General features: G+C 53.8%; 7 protein-coding genes and 3 non-coding genes across 10 annotated transcripts, besides 2 other annotated features; 6 read left to right on the top strand and 4 right to left on the bottom strand.

The window, feature by feature from the left end:
- Positions 1-37: part of a sequence feature (repetitive element) that runs on past the window's edge.
- Positions 38-582: 545 nt separating this feature from the next.
- CYME_CMN219C (hypothetical protein, conserved) lies at positions 583-1,773 on the top strand (the record flags this gene model as incomplete). Its single annotated transcript, XM_005537294.1, has 1 exon — positions 583-1,773. The coding sequence occupies one exon, from the start codon at positions 583-585 to the stop codon at positions 1,771-1,773; it is 1,191 nt and encodes a 396-aa protein (XP_005537351.1).
- A 1,047-nt stretch (positions 1,774-2,820) lies between these two features.
- Positions 2,821-3,465, bottom strand: CYME_CMN218C (similar to maf protein; the record flags this gene model as incomplete). Its single annotated transcript, XM_005537293.1, has 1 exon — positions 2,821-3,465. The coding sequence occupies one exon, from the start codon at positions 3,463-3,465 to the stop codon at positions 2,821-2,823; it is 645 nt and encodes a 214-aa protein (XP_005537350.1).
- Positions 3,250-5,301, top strand: CYME_CMN217T. The gene has a single exon (XR_002461482.1). It is a non-coding gene; the product is annotated as a hypothetical transcript (transcript).
- On the bottom strand, positions 3,471-5,368 carry CYME_CMN216T. Its single transcript, XR_002461481.1, has one exon. It is a non-coding gene; the product is annotated as a hypothetical transcript (transcript).
- A 298-nt stretch (positions 5,369-5,666) lies between these two features.
- CYME_CMN215C (phosphatidate cytidylyltransferase) lies at positions 5,667-7,295 on the top strand (the record flags this gene model as incomplete). The annotated part of the gene is made up of 1 exon (XM_005537292.1): positions 5,667-7,295. The coding sequence occupies one exon, from the start codon at positions 5,667-5,669 to the stop codon at positions 7,293-7,295; it is 1,629 nt and encodes a 542-aa protein (XP_005537349.1).
- Positions 7,296-7,369: 74 nt separating this feature from the next.
- CYME_CMN214T lies at positions 7,370-9,104 on the bottom strand. The gene has a single exon (XR_002461480.1). It is a non-coding gene; the product is annotated as a hypothetical transcript (transcript).
- Positions 8,741-9,295, top strand: CYME_CMN213C (similar to molybdenum cofactor biosynthesis protein C; the record flags this gene model as incomplete). The annotated part of the gene is made up of 1 exon (XM_005537291.1): positions 8,741-9,295. The coding sequence occupies one exon, from the start codon at positions 8,741-8,743 to the stop codon at positions 9,293-9,295; it is 555 nt and encodes a 184-aa protein (XP_005537348.1).
- Positions 9,296-9,353: 58 nt separating this feature from the next.
- CYME_CMN212C (similar to diaphanous-related formin) lies at positions 9,354-12,104 on the bottom strand (the record flags this gene model as incomplete). Its single annotated transcript, XM_005537290.1, has 1 exon — positions 9,354-12,104. One exon carries the CDS (start codon positions 12,102-12,104, stop codon positions 9,354-9,356), a length of 2,751 nt encoding a protein of 916 aa, XP_005537347.1.
- Positions 12,105-14,121: 2,017 nt separating this feature from the next.
- CYME_CMN211C (hypothetical protein) lies at positions 14,122-15,417 on the top strand (the record flags this gene model as incomplete). The annotated part of the gene is made up of 1 exon (XM_005537289.1): positions 14,122-15,417. The coding sequence occupies one exon, from the start codon at positions 14,122-14,124 to the stop codon at positions 15,415-15,417; it is 1,296 nt and encodes a 431-aa protein (XP_005537346.1).
- Positions 15,418-18,555: 3,138 nt separating this feature from the next.
- Positions 18,556-19,530, top strand: CYME_CMN210C (eukaryotic translation initiation factor eIF-2 alpha subunit; the record flags this gene model as incomplete). The annotated part of the gene is made up of 1 exon (XM_005537288.1): positions 18,556-19,530. One exon carries the CDS (start codon positions 18,556-18,558, stop codon positions 19,528-19,530), a length of 975 nt encoding a protein of 324 aa, XP_005537345.1.
- Positions 19,531-20,778: 1,248 nt separating this feature from the next.
- Positions 20,779-21,526: part of a sequence feature (repetitive element) that runs on past the window's edge.

Genomic DNA, 21,526 nt, shown 5'->3' with positions numbered 1-21,526 from the left:
GAGTACGACGCGATACGGTTTCTGATGGCCTCTTGCATATTTCGCTTGTGCGGATCATTGATATGTCGATGAAGACTGGCTTCCACTACAATCTCTTCACAGTCTAGCCTTTCGAATTGCTGTTGACGTCGGACCTCCTGCTTTTGCCTCTTCATCTTCTCTTGGTCCTCTGAGCTCGGCATTGTATTCCGTGCTTTTTCCAGCAGGCGCCGACATCGACCCTCCAGGATCCTAGACTTCCATGTCCGTACCGCTCCTTTGGAATTTGTACTTCTTTTAAATGAACGCACTTGTGCCGAATCTGCTATAAACTGCGAAAAGCATTTGATAACAAGAACCCCGGGGATGGAACACAATGGAGATGAAAGACTGTACCACAACAACATCCTGTATCGCCCGTCAATCCATTCAGATGTGCAGCACGGCGGCGGCGGCGGCGGCGACTTCCAGCTGAGCACCGTCGCGACCCGGTGCACGTTCGCAGTTCATTCCGAGAAAACTCTCCTCGATTCGCTGCTGCAAGCGGTGACACCGTTGGAGTTTCTCTGAGCTGCGCAGAGATACGCGTTTATTTTTGTGCTTATGATTGGTTTTGCGTATCCCGGTGCCTGGAGTCTGTGTCCCTCGGTTGCCGTGGCAGCGAGATCAAGCTCCAGGGTCGATGCTAAGGGCACCGGCAGGCGACGCCGTGGCGCGACGGCACCGCTGATAACGCTCCAGGAGTCGTCTTCGATACCGTCCAGCGATTCAGGCGAGTCGCATGCGGATATTCCCAGCGTGCTTCCTATGCGGCCGCGGAAGACACAGGAGCAGCTTAAGGCTGAGCTGAGGGCAATCAGCGAACGAAGGGAGCGGATGCGCAAGCAGGCGATGAAAGCACTGGACGATTTGCGCTCACAGCTCGACGAGCTGCTGCAAGAGGTGCGGGCAAAGATGCGCCCAGAAGAGGGCAAGGCGGCGTCCGGACAAGAGGCAGTTCGCGCGCAAGTCGGAAGGAAAGTTGCGGTCTCCGATGCGGAGCTGTTTGTCGAGCCCGAGCAGGACACTACCGGCTGGTACCAGCTTCCTCGGACGGGCCTGAACGATGCCGGTGACGACTATGCAAACAGCGTAACCTACACAGCAGCGTCGACTCCAAATCTGGACGAAATGGGGCAGCAACTGCAAGGCGATGAATACTCTGCTCCTGCCATGGAGCTCCCAATCCAGAAAAGTGAGCCTGCGCAAATGATCGTGGAGTGCGATATCAATGGCTGCTGCTCGCTTATAGTACGCGATGGCGATCATTCGGCACCGCGAGGCGTACGTCCCCAGTATGTTTTCAGCGGGCCAGGTTTCAAGATCGGCCACGATCCCGCGGCACCGCCGTCTGACTGTGCTCTCGTGGGCGATGATCATTGGACGATTGCACTCTCGCGCGAGGAATTCCGGCATTTTCGGAGGCTGGTGCAGGCCCTACAGTACAAAATGGGCGATATAATGAATGGCGTGGCGTCGAAACCCACCGCGCAAGGTGTACCCGTGCATTCGGGGGATGGGTTTTGTAAGGAGCGAATTTCGTGGAACGCGTCTGACGGAGAAAGCAGCAGAATTGTTGCCGAGTTCGAGAGCAGTTTGATGTGGCTAGGCGCCTCGGGCAGCCCCTACAGTTACGACCTACGCTTGATCCTGCTCGGTAGGGAGCGAATCGTCGAGGGTCTCTGGCCTGCACAGGTTGTGCCGTCCTTGTGCGCGAAGCTGATGGAGCTGGAAGAGCCCGAAGCGCTTATGTAATCGCGATTAACGCACCACTTCCTGGCAATCATAAAGTCGAGATGAAATCGGAACCATTGATCTTCGATTAAATGTTCAATTCCCGCGGACCTGTCTAATCCTAGTGACGCATCGACGTCCGGTGGGCCCTGGACAGTCGCTAGTAGCTCTGGATGTGCTCGGGAGCCTCGCTTCAGCGCGTATCTCGTGTATAGAGCTCGGGCTGCGGTGCAGCACGCTGGAGCGTAGCGCTCTTCTCAGGTTCCTATCTGTGTACTTGACGCGAAATGTCCAGCAAAGACTTATTTGGATCTGCTGTGTTGCATTGCGGTTCGCTGGAGTGGAGTGCTCTTGTCAGGTTCCTAACTGTGCAACTGACGCGAAATGTCTTGCAAAGACTCTACCTGTATCTGATGTGCTGTATCGCCGCAGGTTGGAGCGGAGCACTCTTTTCAGTTTCCTACCTGTGCACTTGACGCGAAATGTCCTGCAAATATTGTATCTGGATCTGCTGTGCTGCATCGCCGCAGGTTGGAGTGGAGCATTCCATCCAGTTTCCTACTCGTGCAACAGATGCTAAGTGCTCTGTAGTTACGCTTTATGGATCTGCAGCGAGCACGGAAGCCCCGAGGAGCGGTTTACAATCCGGAGATCGTTCAGGTGCGCCATTTGGGTCATTGCAAGACCTCGTCATGCCCAGCGCCTTCTGTCGCATATATGAAACAGCCGAAAATGGAGCCTGCAATCATCTACACACACTGCGTATTCCAGGATCGTGACCAAGCAGCGTGTCGTTCGGAATCAGCCTCCGGCAAGGAGCCTCTCACGTCGAGGGCATTGCAATGAAGGCAGCTTCCACAATCGCACTAATTTGACTTATTACAGACGGAAACAAACATACTTATGACTCTAAGCGCCTGTGCAAGAGAAAACAAGTCACAGACGCCAGCACAGGCGAACATTTCGGGAGCATAACTTCTTCGTGAACCTATCCCAAACAGGTTGCGTACTTCTAGCGGCATGCGGCACGGAGCACGTTCAAGAACTGCATCCTAGTGAGCCGTCATCTTAATCCAGCATTTCTGACAGCACTTTACAGAATTCATGCATGGGCAGCCCCATGACGCAGAAGAAGTCGCCTTCGATCCGACGAACCAGAGCACCACCGTATCCTTGGATGCCGTAGGCGCCGGACTTGTCCATGGGTTCCCCAGTCCGAATATATGCCCAGGTCTCTTCGGGCGTCAGTTCCGCAAACTCAACCTCAGTTTCCATGTGGAAGGTACGGCTCTCTAGGTTAATGACATTCAGCACTGTAACCGCGGAGATGACCAAGTGCTTGCGTCCCGATAGAAGCTGGAGCATTCGAAAGGCGTCGCCTTCGTCCGTTGGCTTCTCCAGTATATGCCCGTCCAGGACGACGATCGTATCGCTGCTCACGATAAAGTCCGGTTTCAGCGGCTCCGTTTCCACTTTCAACGCGTTCCGGTCTTTCAGCTTTTCCAAGACCGCGAATGCTTTTCGTCGGGAGTTCTCTTCTGCGTATGCCGCTGGCGTTACAAAGACTCCTTTGTCAAGAGACTCCTCATCGAATCCGGACGGCACGACGACAGGCTCTAAACCTAGTAGACGCAAGATCTCTCTCCTTCGTGGCGATTGACTCGCTAGCAAGATAGTTTTCTTCCGCAAGTACTCCAGTTTATGCAAGATCATGCCCACGCGCCTACAGTCGCTCACCTTTCCAAGAACGTGCAAAGGAGGTTCTTTGCAGCTCGCTGCGTACGGCTCAAGGGCACTGCCAGCTGCAACAGCACTGGGATGCTGGCGCTACCGCTCCGTCGACGTGGAATGTACTTGTTTGTACGCTTTCGAGCTCGCTGCTAACGCAAGACCCTCGTTTTGGAGGCCTTCATCGATACGTAAATGGAAGCTGGGAGCCAGCAATGGTCGCAGAGCCAGCCGGCTGCTCTCGCAGAAGCGCTGTCCCGGCTAGAAACTCGCGGTGAGCTGGTTACAGAAGACATCTTGAGCGCTTTCTGCTTCCTGCCCAGAGTGGCGCGTGCCTTAGAGCTTGCACTCGACACCCTGCACGTAGACACCGTACCGGAGTTGGAACTTGCTCGTGAACAATCTGGTAGAGAACCCTCGGATGGAGACGAACGTGCAGATGACGCTGCTTCTTGGCAGCAACGTGCTGACGAGGTCAGCGCTCTGATGCTGCGGGAAAAGCGTCGGGAGTTGGAGCGACTGAAGGATGCGCTTCTGCTCGAATATTTTCCGAGAATGAAGAAAGTTGTAAGCTCCTGTTTCGGGGGCAGCGAACTCTCAGAACTACGCCTGCAGGATAGCATAGCTAGCCTCGAGCAGCGGCTTGCTGAACTACGCGCTGAGCGTCTCATTCTCATGCAAGAGATGCATGCAGTCAGGGACCCACAGCCCGAAATCCAGTGTGCTCTGATGGATGCAGGAGATAACCCTCCGGCAACAAAACTAGCGAAATACCCCAGACACTGAGCGATACGCTGACGGAGCTAGCACCAACGCCTCCGACATTGCAACGATCCATTGGAGTGTTGTGACAGAAGGCGGAACCCCGCGCTACTGGACACCCAGTAGCTGCCGGGTACAGTGCCTCAAATTATCCGCCTCTGCGAATACTTCCGCGACTGTGACGATGCATCCTTGAATAGGTGAGGTCCAGGAACGCCAAACTGAGCAGTGCATGCGCACGATACCACTTCTTCGTGGCTAACCTCTCGGAGGTTGCAAGTAAGGCAGAGGACCGCAATTGACGGACACACAAAATAATGACATCGATATACACAAGGCATACTGCTAAGCGGTCGCCTCTATGCACCGCGAGATGAGGAACCTCTCGTGCATGTATGTAGAGTTTGCAGTGCTGAAAGCATGCGACAATGTGCATGCCTGCATATATAGCTCAAAGTGAATCTTCCAGGCATGTAAAAGCATGCGACAATGTGCATGCCTGCATATTCTGCACAAACAGATCCGTTTAGAATGACGGTGGAGAACGGCTGCGGGGAGCATTTGCATCGGCTACGGGAAGGCGCCCAAACACCTTGAGGGAGCAGCAGTCTTGTCGGCGAAGCGTTGCCCTGACGGTTGCATACACGTTCCCTGAGTAATACTCGTACGTGCTCTAGCGACGCTAACGGCTATCGGCGCTCGCCCAGGGCACCACGAACCGAAGAGCGAACCTATGGACAGAGGACCCGTTACGCAAAGCGAACATCAAGCAGAGCGCCCTTGAAGCGGCGCACCACGACAGCGCCAGCCACGCGAGCCCCACACGCTAGGTTCGGTTCCCCAACACCTCTGAAAAATAGTTGCAAGCCATGTCAGCATTCGGGTAACGAGACACGCCCGAACCCGTGAGCAGCTACCCGCTATGTGTTTTCCACGCGTGGTCAGTGTAGAGCTCCCAGTACCGAACACCTTATTGTGTGTTTTTGATCCGGTTCTGGTGATACTTGTACCCTAAACGGCTCCATAAAGTCTCTTCATTAAATGGTGGAACTCAAAAGCTCCACGATACTGAAACACAGCAAAATTTAATAACGCTTTCCCAAACGGCTTCTTAACGCAGCTTCCTGTCCAGTCCAGGAAGCGCAGCGCATTACTCGCGGTTGCTCTCACGCGCATTCGTAGCTGAAGCACACCCGTACGCATTCGTAAGCACTTGTATAGGTACCAGACTGAGCTCCCACAACTCTGAAAGTTTGCGGAGACGTTCAGGACGCTCGGTGCCCTGCTAGGAAACGCTGTAGGCGCTCCGCTGGCTACGAGAGAACACGAGCCAGCGGCTTGGCCTCTGACAAAGGTGGCGGACTGATCGCCCTACGGCGACTGGGCACTTGGGAGCTGCCTGCTTTTGGTACGGAACTCACGAGATGCGCAGCGGAGGACCGGACGCTGCTGGCATGGAAGCTCGTCGAACACGAAATGGCAGAAAGGAGCTGTCCCAGGTGCCGAAAGCTTTCGTAAACCAGAGTCTGCACATCTGCTCAGAAACGGAGCCGGACACGACGAGCGGCTCGGACACGGACGACACCGCCGAAACGAACGAGCACAGGCGCCAGCCGGAAGTCGAAACACCTTATTCGGCACGCAAGTTGCACACACGTACTGCTGAACACGCTTGGGAAGCTGGCGAAAGCACGCCTCCTGGCAGCCTCCGCAGACAGGCGCTCCCCTGGGAGCAGAGGCGCGTTCGGAGCCGACCAGTCGACACAGCAACCGGCGACGGAAGCACTGCCCTCCAGGGTTTGCGCGGAGGACACAGCCTTAGGGAAGTCCGCGCGAAAAGCGACGGGTTACTTCAGAAACTGCGCTCTTTTGCAGTCAGAGCGGTTTTTACGCTCGTCATGCTCACGATTTTCACTCGCATTGTCTACCTGGGGCACCAGAAAGTTGCCTTGATGGTCTTTGTGCTGCAAGCACTCATTGCGAAGGAAGTGCTTTCCATTGGATATCTGCAGGCCAGCAAACGCCGCATTCCGCTCTTTCGGACGATCAATACATGGTTCCTGCTTAGTGCGATGTACTTCATTTACGGGAAACGCACGCTGAGTCACTTTTACGACAAGAGATTCGCGTTCATGACAAAGCGACCGCTCGTATTCTTACTCATGCACCATACGTTCGTCTCGTTTTGGCTCTTCCTTATCGGCTTCATGATGTTTGTGCTCTCACTCCGCCCGGGATGCTATCGCCACCAGCTGAATGAGTTCGCTCGTATGCTTATGCTGCTTTTAGTGGTCGTTGCGCAGGCGAACTTCATCATCTTCAACATCAAAGAGGGTCTCATCTGGTTTCTGCTGCCGGCACTGATGATCATCACTAACGATATCATGTCCTATTGTGTGGGGTTCTTTTTCGGCCGCACACGATTGACCGCGCTGTCGCCGAAAAAAACCTGGGAGGGCTACATCGGGGGCGCCATTTTCACTTTCGTTGCCGGTATTCTGCTCACCCATCACCTCTCACGCTTTGAGTACATGGTCTGTCCCAAGACTGATTTTGGCGATTGCGATATCCTTCGGCCGGATCCACCGCTCCACTGCAGTGTCCCGCCGACGTTTCTTCCCCAGCCTTTTGCGGTTCCCAGCTGGGCTCGACCGTTTCTCAAGCGTGACGTTCTGTTGATCAAACCGATCATCATTCATGGGATGGTGCTAGCGGCATTTGCCTCGACTTTGGGGCCATTTGGGGGATTCTTTGCCTCAGGCGTTAAGCGGGCCTTCCGAGTGAAGGATTTCGCGGACCTGATTCCCGGCCATGGTGGAGTAACGGACCGCATGGACTGCCAGCTTCTCATGGGCGCTTTCACTTTTGTGTACCGACTCAACGCGGTTAGTGTCTCGGCACCAGACGTGGGAAACTTACTTGCCTATATCGCGGACCTGAGCTTCCAGGAACAGCTTGAACTGCATCGAGCACTATCCTCTATGCTTGAGAGCCGCGGTCTCATCAGGTCCGCGCAATGGAGCGTGCCTTCAGGGAACGCTTCCGTAACATGAACGTGGCGACGACAGGCACTGAGAAAGAGACCTAGTTGAATGATCGTCTTCTGAGAAGACCCTGGACGCAGAGGCATCCGCGTTTACGACCGCGCGATGGTACCAGAGCTCAGCCCCGGAAGGATTAGCTTGCCCTGCGAGCGCCTCTTGACACCGGGGGTCTGCGTCTGACTCACCGCAAATCCCTGATGCCACGCATGCAGAGCAGCTGTGCATGTGTTGGCGTAAACGCAGGAGTGCTTGTACCTGAACAAAGCTGTAGAGGATCAGGCGGTGCGTCGCTCCGTTCAGGGCATTTGGTACAAGCACTCCTCGTTTCTGCCAACACATGTGTGTATCTCCAGGCGGGCACGAACAACACGTGCATAATACAGGCTCAACTCGAATACGATGAAAAGGTTCCGAAATGCCTTATCGCAAAAGCGGATCTCCAGCGGCCGCATAAAGCACATGAGGGCTGAGGACGGATGCTCATATCTTTGTGGCGTCGCGTCGCGTCGCGTCGCGTCACATCCTTCAGTTGCCTATTTCATCTAGATACCCGTCTCCGGAGGTTCCAAATTCATAGGTCCACGAAAACGCCCCCAGTTTAAAGGGGACAGGCCGAGTTTGCACCTCGTCTCGCACCACACCACAGAAAGGCGCTATCAATATCCATCGACATTCGATGGAGAAAAACTCGAAGAACCCTTGTCAGTGGGATGCTTGCCGCAAATCAGCGACCAGCACGGACACGAGTCAGTAAAGTCAGTCTCATGAGCAGGGATGCACCCGTGTCATGCTCCTATACGGTATCCTGTGAAGCGGTGACGCGCTATAAGTTAGCACCGCATCATGCGCTCAAACGCCGCTCTATGCGTGAGGGATGCTCCCTCCTCGCACGAAGCAAGTGGATGCACTTGTGCTGCTGAACGAGCAATAAAGCCTGCTGCAGAGCCTAGGTGTACGGCTCGGCACGTTGAGCATGCGATGCTCTATGCAAATGGTACTGCACCCCGAGCGCCGTCCAGAATACATGCTTTCGATCTGCGACTTGTGAGTTTCCCCGCCAGATTCGTTTTTCTTGGATGCGCTTTATTCGAAGTTAGCTACAGAGACGGAGCTTGACGCGTAGCATAGAGAGCTTCGTCTGGTCAGTCCGATCCATCACAGAGCGGGTCGATCAAAAACAACGGCGCACACTTTCTGCGGTGCGTACCGCTGGTATACTTGCCAGTTGGTGCGTGCTCCCCTAGCGTAACGCGAGCAGCGGCGACCAAAGGACCGTTACCCGGCGCTACGGACTTACACTGCTGGAAGAAACCTGGCTGAGAAGCTTGCCAGCTGCCTGGAGTATCGGGTTCTGTGTCGCCCTTGGCCTGACCGAGAAGCCAGATTGGGTAGGGGCGGAGGACTTTGCTGGCAGGCACTTGCACTGCGGAAACTGATCGAAAACCTCGACTAGTATGCTCCGGCACTGGGCGTTCGCAGGGACGTTCGGCTCCTTGCGACAAAGCCTGAGGCGTTATTCGGTGCTCTCTCACCTGAATGAGCGCGGAGAAGCGCGCATGGTGGATATTAGTACTAAGGAAGCCTGTTTTAGAAAGGCCCAGGCAGAAGCGAGCCTGAATATCGGCGACCAAGGCGTCTTCACTGCTCTGCTCCAAGGCGCGCTTCCCAAGGGGGACGCTTTTGCTGTCGCGCGACTCGCCGGGATTCAAGGAGCAAAGCAAACGAGCACGCTCGTCCCGCTGTGTCACCCGGCGCTACCCCTCGACATGGTCAACGTGGAGCTGGACCCCGATCCTCAGACACTCAGCGTTAGAATACGCGTCCAGGTTTCGGCAACTGCTAAGACTGGAGTGGAAATGGAGGCGTTGACGGGCGCTGCTGCTGCGGCGCTCGCCCTGTACGATGTTTGCAAGGGAGGATTCAAGGCATGTACCGAGATTCCTCATGGAACGCTGTGCATCCAAAGGATTACGCTCTTGTCTAAAGAAAAACGAAAACAATACGAGTGAACGCCGCTCAGCAGCGAGCATTGCTACTGCGGAGATGGATCGCGCTGAACCACATGGCTTACCTGCCTGTTACGGCTTCTTTCCTGGTGAGGCGCCCACCGAGGCAATTTCGAAACCTCTCCAGAAAACGACTGAGCGGTCCAAAGAATTCCTCCGGTTGGATGGACTGGGCCTCTGCAGAGCTGTAACCCAGAAAGCGGAGGGTACGTTGGTACTCCTGAACAGCCAGTCGCACCGTTTCCTGAATATCATGGAGCGCCTCTCGGGCTTCCCGCGCGAACGCTTCCATGCAATGTGCGAGTTGACTGTTTTCGTGAGCATCTGAGCTGCCTCGAGGACACTGTTTAGTGTCGTTGACCGCCAAATGGATCGAATCAAGAAGAGCCTCCAGTTCAGTTCGCATTCCAGCTACCTCAGTCTGAACGTCTTTGAGCGACTCCCGCGCGGCAGCGCGGCACGAACGCTGGAGTTTCTCCAACGATGAAAGAGCTTTGCACTCGCCATCGGTGTTTGTGCGCTGCCCTGCCCTGCGCTGCTCGCCGCGAGAATCATTTGGTGGTCGTTCTTCGGCAAAAAATCGCCCACAGATGCACGCAACGTAAGTCAGAAGCGTCATTTGGCCATCAAGCGCCTTGGTGTCTCCGAGCTTGTCGAGAGCGGATATCAACTCGAACCCGTCGGCTTGCCCGCGACTGGTGCCGCCGTTCATGTAGTTTCCCAGCGAAAGCATAACCGCTAGAATCGTCCGCAACGCATCGGAAGAGCGAATGGAACGACATGCCGTTTGAATGGTCTCCAGTGGTGCTAGAATCTGTTCAGCGCGCTCCTCAAATGACTGCCGGTAGATCAGGGCCCGTAGTCGGATCGGAGCAGACCTGAGTCTCGCGAGCTCCCGCAGATACTGCTCGGTTTTGTTCAGAGCACGGCCCGGATGGACCTGCAACAACCTGGATGCCTCCTCGTCCGTTGGAATGATTTTCATTAGCGCATCGCAATCTCCACGACTGAGAGCCTGCTCGTCCATACGCAGCAAGGCCTCTTTGACGCGCTCTATAGGCGGCAGCGATGCAGTGAGCAAGCCTATAAGATGCGCTCGCTTCGGATCCAAAAGAGCGGGCTCATCTGCGGCAGTCCGTCGCGATCCAGTACCAGAGGACGATGCATTCAACAAGCCCGAGTGCTCCAACAACACCGAAGACTGGTCCAATGCTCGGGAACGTTGATCCCGATTGCCCTGGAGTGGCATCGTCTTCTCTGACCCATTTCCTGGAATGACTGCTTGCTTATTTTTGCTGGGTGGTTTGCGAGCAAAAAGACTCTCAAATTCATCGAGATCGAAAGGTACTTCGTGAATCTGGGACCAGATCGTCTCATCTGGTTTGTTCGCTGCTTGATCATTGGAAGATCTGCTAGAGCTGCTAGCCGGTAGAATAATGCGCTTCCAGAAGAAACTCCGCATTTCCACCCGGGGATGGATGGGCGGTTTTCGCGGTTGGAGCGCATCCATAGAACCCGACTTTCGTACGAAATGTTTTTCTTCATTCTGTATGCTTTTGGGAGCATCATGCAGCGGTGGCGGCGGTGGCGGCGGTGGTGGCGGTGGCGGCGGTGGTGGCGGTGGCGGCGGACCCCCTGCACTTTCCACCTCTTGCCCGCTCAATCGTCCAGCCTGTGCACCCAGGGATGTTGGCGGTGGTGGTGGCGGTGGCGGTGGCGGTGGCGTCGGATCCGTTGCGGAACAACTCCGGATATCCTGCGGACCCAGAGAAGATCCCGCTTCTGGGCACTGACCTTGCGGATTCTCTTTCTGCTCACTTGGAGCCTCCTGCGAGAACTTGTTGTGTGCTCCAGTCTGTGTCGTATCTCTTGTCGGAACATCCGCGGTGGCACCAGCACTCCGGATATTGCACACCGGAAGCCGCATGCGCGCACCACACCGCTCGCAACGAATGCACTCTTCTCCGAACTCCTTCTCCAGCATCGGTTGCATCATATGATCTAAAACGCTAGCTGAACCTACCTCCTGTTGCGCGAAATCCTTAAGTGCGTGAGCTTTGCCTCTTTCATGTGGACCTCCCGCTTTGAGCTGTTGTGCGGGTGCGTCTCGCTTGCGGGCCTCAGGTATCGATTGGTGCTGCTCCTGCAGAGCGTAGTGTTTCAGCTCTTTCCGCAACGAAAGAATGATCTGCTGGGCTGATTCGTATTCATTCAAAAGGAGCTCGGTGTCCTGTTGCAATGCCAGGGTCTCTTTCTGGAGCTGTCGGTGCTCGCGCTCAAGGCACTGGAAACGTTCTCGTTCGGCCTCCATAATAGCCTCCTTCTGCCGCAGGCGCGCCCGCATCTGGCGAACATAGCCGTCATCGGAGGTCCGCTGTACGAGCTGCCCGTCTTTGCTATGAGCGCGCTCGATTTCCCTCTCGAGTTGTGCGTTTCGCTCGCGCAGCTCCTGAAGTTCCAGCGTCACCGCGCGCAGCTCCTCGCGACCCGAACGCCTACTGTCGGGTGCTCGCGACTCTCCAGGGCGCCAGGTATGCCGAGCAGAAGCCACTTTTCTAGACTGGTCTATCTCCATATCGCGAAGGACCCGTTGCAGCACGGATACTTCCTGCTGAGAGGCTGCAAGCGCAAGCCGCAGTTGACGCTCCGCGTCGCTAGGGTCCGCCGTGGCTGTCCCCTGTTTCGAAACTCCCCGCTCACCTTCGTCCCGCACGGTAAGTGCATTCAAGAGTGCAGATTCCGTCTGCTGAGGCGCTAGTTGCTGTTCATGCTGCCGGCGATTCGCTTTGCCGCGGACCGTACGAAGCCACATAGCGAGTCGAGTCTGGCTTGTGCAGTCTGTTCGAATCGCTTGTCTGCGTTCGCGCCATGTCGATTTTTCTGCTTCGCAGCGATTTGGTTTCTATTTTCCGGGGACATCATCCACTGGAGTTTCGCATAGGCTTCAGTATAGCACAAGGAACCATGATCTCAGATGATTGCTCTGGTATCTCGCACACATCCAGGGGGAACCGTTAAGGTTCATAGATCTTACATGATACCGAAATCGCAGCCTGCCGGGGTCTAGCCCGGAGAGCAAGCCTTCCGCAGCAGATCATCGAAAGCGCACTGCAGGGGATCCCAGGGAGGTCCATCGCTAAAATGTCATGAACATCAATGCGCAGTGCAGGGGATCCCAGGTAGGTCCATCGATAAAATGTCATGAACACCAACGCGCTTTAGGGGATCCCTGTGATGCGGCTGGATCATGCTGCATGGAAATGAGAGCGTTGAAATGGACCTCAGGAGGCTACCGATCACGCTCTCTCGGAGAACACAGGCACCGAAGTGGATCCCATTTTGTGTCGCTCGTTCGGTCCATCATCGATTTGATCTCATGGAAAGGACGGCCCTAGATGCCTATTTCAGAATTAATTCGAAGCACCCCATTACGCTCACTCGGGCATACATTCTAAAGTTTGGGCCTCCTCCCATTGTCATCAACGAAAGTATCTATGGGCCTTGTCTGCGACTGATTCCTTTTCTTCTTCCTTATTCAAGGCTCTAAATACACCGTCCTCTGCTTCACCTCCAGCTCCATTTTCTGCACTGAAAGCATGTTCATGGCAGCCTTAAATTCCCAATGGAGTTGTTTCCAGCTGTTGTCGGTATATTTCCTGCGCAGGCGGAAATTGCGATATGCGCTTCACTCTCCAATTGCATCTTCATTGGATGCATCCCCCGGTTAGCTGTTCGCAGCGTTGACAGTTGACGGTCGACAGGTGTTCCCATATGTATTCACCAAAGATCCTGCTCCAAGCTTCGCACTGTGGCGAGCGAACGCTTGCTTCATCGTCAAATATATGGCGTCGAAGGCTTTAGCAGACTACCCTCGATTCCTTCCACCGTTTCCGCTATCGGTGTCGCATCCTGCGCTCACGGGTTTCTTCAAAAGGATCCCCTTGGCGACCAATCTGTATGCTGAACGCGGAAACGTCCGCTGTTCTTGTCGATAGTGGATTTGTGGAATGCGATATTGTCGATTACTGAACGAGTACATGATGGAAAACCAGGGCTTGAGAACAACTCGAGAATTTTCGGTTCGTCGACGCTACCGATATGAGAGACGGTGACGCACTCGCCTCGGAAAGCAATCACTGCTGTGAATCAAGTCAAAGTCCAACACTCTTATCCACTCAACCAGAAGAGACAGGGAGCGTTTGGGATCATATCCCCAGACTGGAATCAAGCAAATGTCGAATTCCAAAAATCACAGGTGACGATACAGATCGGAGCATCCGTGTTTTGAAAGGAATCAATTTTTTTGGCGTGATGAATGCATTGAACGTTCGGGATGATCTCGTGAAAATATCGTCAAGGGACTAGGTCAATTCATAGGTTTCCTCGTCAATCTATTGGCAGGAGTGGCTGCATCAACGTGCTCCCTTCAAACGAAAAGGTAAAAAGCTTGCAGAAGTTGTTATCTGTGCGTGCTGCACATAAGCAAAGGAGAAGAGTTGAAGCCTACACAAAAGCATCATATAATACATCGGTTATTTTATGAACCCTTGTTCGATGCTATCGTGAATCATCTTGAACCAGGGTGACGAATCGAATTCCAGCTGCAGTGTCGAAGGGGCCACTCTGAGAACACAACCGAGAATCCTAGAACTTCGTATGAATCTGTAAGCACATATACCTGCGTTTCCAATGCCAAGGCTATGTATCTAAAAATGCACGGAAAACGCGACATGCATAAACGTAACGGAAATACAGCGTTCCATTTTTATACCTGACGCTGGCGCAGAGGAGTATCGTGTCGCTGCTATCGTGAGTTGTCGACAGCTTGTATGGGCGCCGTCGAGCAGCTGGTTTACGCTGAGCTGCAGGCGCGAATAATCAGGAACAAGTATTCTCCCAGTCCAGAGGAGCGTGAGACCTTGGAAAAGTGTCGCTCGAAAGCGCTACGAAGCGCCTTTTTCGGAGGAGGAGCAGCGGCCGTAATAGCGTGGCTTTTCCTTTCGCGGCCGTTGAGCACAAGCTGGGGCGCTCTTGGCCTCCTGCGGTTTAACCTATGGCGCCAGAGTCCACTTGGCAGAAACGGCGGGGGTTGGCAGAGTAGATCCTCTGGGTCTGTCGCGCCTGACTCGCTAGGCAGGTCGGGATTCGGCGAAACCGGTGGGTCTCCGAGCAGCGGCCCTGCTGCCGATGCCGGACCGCATCCTGAGGGATCACAAACACTTCCGCACAGCGCTGCTTCCAGAGTGACTAGAGCGGATCGAGCCCCCGCCTGGAGGAGAGGCGTCCTCGTGACGTGTGGCACCTTGATAGGGGCTTACTATGGAGCCCAGCGCACCGGCACGTACTGCCTGGAGGACCTGCTTGCTCTTGGCCCACGCTCTGCTATGGCGAACGAGATTCGCTTCATTCTCCAGGATGCGAAGCAGTCCCTGGAGCTCGTTGGCAGCAGCCCAAACTACTCAAGTACGGCCGCGGAGTCTGGCGAACTTGCGGACGGAGCGTCGTCGCCGGAACTTGCCGCGAATGAAGACGCTCCCATGGCCGGGCCAGGGCGCACTGGTGCGGGTCTGCTTACGGAGAGGGCAATGAAAATCCTCCAACAGAGTATTCGTCGCGACGAGATTGAGCACTGGCTGCGGCAACATGACACAACAGCTCCATTCGACAATGATCAAGTTTCGCTTGAGATAGAGACGCCGTGGCAGCTCGAGACAGATAGAGCCAGCGGCTCTGCATGGCATGCGACCGATGCACCCGGGACGCTCTCGGTGGAAGATACGCCAAGCGCTCGAGCTGAGGATTCGCTAACTGTGGGGTTTGGCAGAAGCCGCCCCGACGGAGGTGCTGTGGCGGGTTTGCGCCCTCGAATCGGTCCATCGTTGCCAGAGCGACCGGTTTCGAGCGTTGCACCCAAGAGACGAGAGGCAGTCCGCGGTGGAGAGTTACCGAACCTTGTCGAATCCCAGGTGCAGAGCCGTACAGATATATTAAGCGCAAGCGATGCCCATGCGAACGACGGTGTGGACGATTCTGTTGAAGACCAGGTACCGGGCCGTGTCCCGTGGTCAGTTCAAACGGCGGAACCGAAGCCTTCATTGGCCGACGAAGTGCGCAAAGCCGAATGATAGAAGAAGTAGATGGCGTTCTCTGGTGCTTGCATTGGTGTATCTAGACGAATGAGTTCCGGTATGCGTGTATGATCAGACCCTTTTTCTTTTATCTGTGTTTCTCGCCTGTGTCCAACAAAGGGAATGTTTCCTATAGATTGGAGGAAGATCCTGGAAGGACTATATGCAGCCATCGCTATCTTGCGAAAAACTGCCTCACCTCTTTAAGTCAGTCATTCTGTGGGCAGCAGGTGGATGAGCTGCGCATCTCAGGGTCCCTATCCTGAAGGGCTTTCATCCCGAGTAGAGCTCATCGCACACTGCACACAAGATTGCCAATTCGTAAATTCATTCAACCGCATGTGTTCTCTCGCAAGTACTATCAATCTAGTCAGAGGATTTGAAGTTTCATGCCCTTGACATGAAAGGTATTGAGGAGACACGTATGGAGAAAGAATAAAGCAGGTTTCTGTGTCAAATCGTCGCCACTTGACTAGAACATTTTTGATATCGCACTGAAACGCGAACTCCTAACATAGACAGCACTCGTATTTGTTTCGCCGAAAGAGACTTGAGTCTGGAGAAATGCTTGACCTGTGTGTGGGATTCTCCAAGACGGACGAACCCGCAGTTCACAAAGAAAAGGGAGGAGAATGACAACAACATATATTCTTTCGGCGATTCAGTCATGCGGTATCCTACGCATCGCCGGACGGGTACCAGCGTTCAACGAACCATTGTTCGATAAAGTACTTTTCCAGGCTGCTGCTTCCCATATCCTTCTGTACTGCTCATACACTAGATAGCTATCCATCATTCAAAGGCGGTCGGCGGAACGCGCTTCGATTCATCCGTCAACTCTCCTTGTACCTAGCCAATAGCGGGCGCTTGCTGCAACATTGGATTCTCCGCCGCTGCTGCAGTCGTCATGCAGAGAAAAAGCGACTCCACTAGAGTCGCATTATTGGTTGCAGTGCATCTCTGGGGCGAAAGCGTCACTTTCTGCCGACGAATTGCAACCCCAGTACCAATCTAAGGGCGCATATATTCTGATTCACAAGTAGAGACATCGGTTCGCCCGAGATTCTCACACGGCATTACAGTGCATGGGGATCCAGAACGCGTTTTTCAGACCGCTGCGCTATATGTTGTCTTGGTCGAGTCCATGCGGATCGGATGCTCGTCGCGATGGACGTCTACCGCGTCCCGGAAGGTTAGCGCCGGGGCCCAGTTTCTTCTGAACACGCTAGCACCTGTGCTCACATCTCCGCCTCTTGGACTGCACTTCAACGTTTAAGGGCGTCGTGGCTTCCTCACCGGACCTATAGCGGAAAGCTGCAACACTTCTAATACCCAGTGAACAAAGTGCCGCCCCGTCGATGATGCGCGCTTGCGTGGCGCATGCCCCAAGCGCTCCAGTCGAGCGGCACACCCAGAAGTCCAGCGCTCGCCATTGCATTCCCAGGTCTATTGTTTAGGTCAGTGGCTCGCGGTTCAACTCATTTTGGCAGCAACAAGGCGCACCGTGGGCGTCTTGAACTCCAACTGCAACGCAAATGAGCGACGAATACAACCATGACACACGAAGCGGGAACATTCCTTCCTAGGTAGCTCAGGCGTGCATTCTAATGTTTTGTTTTCTTCCCTTTGCCATCAACACAAACCATTCGTGCTTTTTCTGAGTCTGCTTCATTTTCCTCTCTCTTGTATCTGGATTCAAAAATGCCGGCCTATCCTTACCCTCGAGCTCCGTTGTCAGTGCTTAAAGGAGGTTGATGCCAGCGTTCAGGTCCTGGTTTAATCGCTGTCCGATATTGCCGGCACAATTCACGTACATGCGGAAGTAAGAATCTATGCATTTCTTGCCATTTTCATCTTCTATGGATACAGCTATGACGCACCCTTCGCAGCGCTGATGCATTGCTGTGGTGAGTTGTACACATATGTTCACCAGATCTCATCTTCCGAGCGTCGACCGGTGGCGCATGAACGTTTACTTCATGTCAGTATACGCCCTTGACGTGTACAGGGGACATCCCTCTATGACCTCCTCCGTTTCAGCCACCAGTGCCGCACCCTACAAGGACGAGCTGCTTCTGCGCGATCCCTTCGACAACTACTCTGTCCCCTGCTCACACAGGTGCACACTGTTACATTCAACAGACTACTTTTCGGACGCGATGTTTTCCATAGTAAAAATAACAACGGAAGCACAATACAGATTCGATATCAAGTCGGGAAATTTCGACTCGTCTAATCCTCTTCTACTGATGCGGTGGCGAGCTCTTCAGTGCAAGGGATTGCCGCAATGACTGCAAGCACCGTCTATGACCATATTCCTTGTAGTAGGAAGACGCAGAATCTTGTGGAAGCAGATCCCATTTGAAGTAGTATGCTGCTGTCGAATGCCGTTTTGTCGAGAGCCACGAAGTGAGGAGTAAGTGTTTCTCGAAAGTAATCAATTACTTGACATGAAAATTTCAGAGAACTTTCGGCATGAGCATGTGCTGAAGACGTCAAGGGACAGCGTTCACTGTTTTGTGTCGCCAATACTGCGGCTCGAGTGGCAGCGCACACGAGTTGCGATGAAAAAGTCGCAAATTAAAACAACACGTGATTTGAGCATCTATACGTAAAAAGGCGAGGAGTGGAGGCTTGTGCGTATGAAACGGGTAATGCTATCCTTTATTACAGGGACCTTTTTTGGGGTAATTCGAATCATCTTAATTCCCGTGACGTAACGAAATTCAGTGGCAAGTGATCGAAGAGGCCACATTGAAAAGACGGGTGAGTTTCCTCAATCCGCGTTTGAGTCAGTACGTCCCTATTGATCTGCTGCGAAGTTTGAGGCTGCTCATCCAAAAAATTATGGAAAATTTCGAAATACATGATCAGAGCGAGCAGTTCAGTGCTGCATTTTTTGTGAACGAGGGTCGAGTACATCGCTCGCAAGCCGTCGATGCGCATTGCTTGTGTCCAACTTCTTTTACTCTTGTCATGAAGTATTCGCATAAGTACATATTCCTACATATCAATACAGTCCAGCTCCCGCTGCGCTGCGTATAAGCGGTCGTCGCATTCGAGACAGCCTGCAAACGGACGAGCATAGGAACAAAGGCCACAGAGCTTGGGTTCGAGGCTCAGGCTACGTCCAGGATGGTGAATCTGCAATGTCGTATGTACGAGAATCCCTTTCCAGACCCCGACGATCTCGTAATAGCAGTTGTGCGAGACATCCAAGAAATGGGCGCGTACGTGACACTCCCCGAGTACGCAGACTGCCAAGGCATGATTATGCTGAGTGAAGTTTCAAGGCGAAGAATACGTTCGATCAACCGGCTTCTTCGTGTTGGCAGGCAGGAGGTTTGTATGGTTGTACGTGTTGATCAGGAGAAGGGATACATCGACTTAAGCAAGCGGCGCGTCTCTCCCGAGGACGTGCAGAAAATGGAGGAAAAATGGTCCAAGTCGCGCACTGTGCACTCGATCATGCGGCACACTGCTGAATCTGTTGGAGTAGACCTAGAAGATCTTTACAAGCGCGTAGGTTGGCCGCTCTACCGCAAATATGGCCATGCGTTCGACGCCTTTCGCCTCATGGTGGCCGACGGGAACATTGACAACCCCGTGGCCGTCGAGGCGAACGTATCTTCGGTGCTGGGCTCTCTGGATATTGGTCCCGAGGAGAAGGAGGAGCTACTGAAGAGCATTCGTCGAAAGCTTACTCCGCAGGCGACGAAAATTAGAGCCGATATTGATGTCACTTGTTTCGACTTTGAGGGTATCGACGCTATCAAAGAGGCATTGCGCCTTGGCACTGAGTGCATCACGCAGACGTCGAATTCCGTGAAAATTCGTCTGTTAGCGCCGCCAACGTACATACTCACAACGAGTGCGCTACAGCGGCAAGAAGGCCTGGAAGCGCTTGCGAAGGTCATCGAAGTCATCCGCAATGAGATTGAAGCCCGTCGGGGCAAATGCGTAGTGAAAGTTGCTCCCCGCGTCGTGAGCGAGCGCGATGATCGCCTGCTGTCGAATCTCATGGAAGAGTTGGAGCTGCGTAACCGAGAGGTGCCCGCGGACGATGAAGGGGACGACGATAGCGAAAGCTCTGCTTCGGATTCAGACTAAGAAACCGGTTAGAATCACCAGGCATGCCCGAGCTCGCATGCCTGTGTACATTCCACGCATCGATCATGACACATTACAAAGACCTTCTTGTGTTACCTGCTTTCGCACTCCTTGTTTCCAGAGTGGAGTGATCGAAACAAGTGCGAAATCCTAATCTAGCGCACGAGTTTTGGGGTGCGCATCTCGCCGGTGCAACGAGCTCGGGACAAATGCTGCGGCTGTCGCCAGCTACCGGGCGACAAATACTCCAACTGCATTGCCTGCGGTACAGCGCTAAGGCGCACGCGATCAACTTGAGACAGGTTCCGTCTCTCAACTGCAGCGCTATGCAGCCAGTGCTCTGTCTCAGAACCCGCTGGACATGGCGAGCTTGCAACACAGGAGACGCAACGCCCTGCTTACCGCTGGTGAAAGATCGCCCGCAATCTCAACGAGAACGTTGCTCGCACGTAACAGGCGCCTGCAACAGGTTGTTGGCAGCGCAGGCGGACAGTCAGCTGAAGCCGCTATGCGTTGTCGTCTTCACCGATAGGCCCGTCACATAAAAACAGGGATCACTGGGACCTAGTAATCATTTTCGAATTCGAGCTCTGAAAGCTTGAAGCCTTGCACGAATGACGGGACTCGAGGCCGATGCGCCGTCGCTGTACAGCTGAACTTCGTTTCAACTGTGCTACCACGAGCAGCCGCATCCACCAGCATCCGCAGACTGCACAAATCCTTCATTCAGTAGCCATGATAAATTTGGCGCCACCTCGGATGCCATTGCTCCCTTTATTTCCAACTATCTTCATCTCCAAAGTTCCTCAAACTACCGCTCCTGTAGCCAAGCGAATCGCAGGGAGAAGTGCTGTTGATTCTCATCGTCATGGCGAATACATACCGACGAGAGAGTCTATATATACACAACCACCTGCAGACGCCTCCCGCCTATTTTGGCCGGCGCCTTGCCATCGGCATTGGCTTTCCCTTGTACGGTTCGAACCTGACAGGCTGCCCACAAAGTTGGATCGCGTCAGCTCGGCGGGTCTCGTCTTCAATACCACACATCGTCTGCCATTGAGGGAGGTGTTCAATTCAAGCTTCACAAAATCCATGCGTTTATTGCCGCCGCTGGTTGTACTCTCTGGGGCAAGTCGTCCTCGAACTCGTGCTCTCTACTCCACATCCTTCTCTGTGAGCTCTCCGTACTTTTCTATATCCTCAGGGCTCCGCTGCCTTCACTGCATCTCGATCCTCTGGAGCAGGCACCCCAGCTCGTGGTGCACATAGGTCGTTCGAAACTCATCTATCGGTACCGTGACGAAACGAATGGCGCACTCCTTGTACGCTCTCGTTGATAGAGCTGGTATGCTCTTCTGTTGGGCCTCCAGCGCCGTGCTCCATAAGCTACTACGAGTCTTTGACTCTTGACCTCCTTGAGGGTGCTCATCTGATTGAAAAGTTTGGCAAATGCACGCTGCTACCCACAGTACAAGTTCATAAGCAGACGAGCCCGCGGGGGCTTTGTGTACTCTTTCCGCAGCTCCTCGTAATGAGCAGCTTGAGTTTCTATGAACTCTAGGTAAGCTTTGAAGTCCGCCCCATGGCTAGTCACCTGGCTGATCGCTTCCAGTTGCTCCCTCACTCCTGCATTCCATTTCTCACTTTTCCTCCTCCAATTCATTATTCCCGATTCTCGGTAGTATCTCGCTCTTGAGAACTTCAAAAGACGCATGTCTTTGTGACGTAAGTTGCCGTCGATACCATCTTCCCGACACTTGCGTGCCGCGATGGTTATGATATTCGTGTTCCCAGGATCTGCGCTGACCAGGGAGTCGTTCTCTTGCATCTCCTTCGTCTTATGGCCTGCTTCCCTCTCATCTTCATGCTTCAGCGAGGGCGAAGCCGAAAACACAATAGGACGATCCGCCTTCAAGCGACTATAGTGTGCGCAAATGGATACTCCATCGGTTTCGGTGATCTCCGTGAATAGCCCTTGCTTGCTCGTTTTGAG

Source organism: Cyanidioschyzon merolae, chromosome 14 (assembly GCF_000091205.1).
Source record: "Cyanidioschyzon merolae strain 10D DNA, chromosome 14, complete genome".
In the NCBI taxonomy this organism is placed as follows: Eukaryota; Rhodophyta; class Bangiophyceae; order Cyanidiales; family Cyanidiaceae; genus Cyanidioschyzon; species Cyanidioschyzon merolae.
This window is presented reverse-complemented; position numbering and strand designations above follow the sequence as displayed.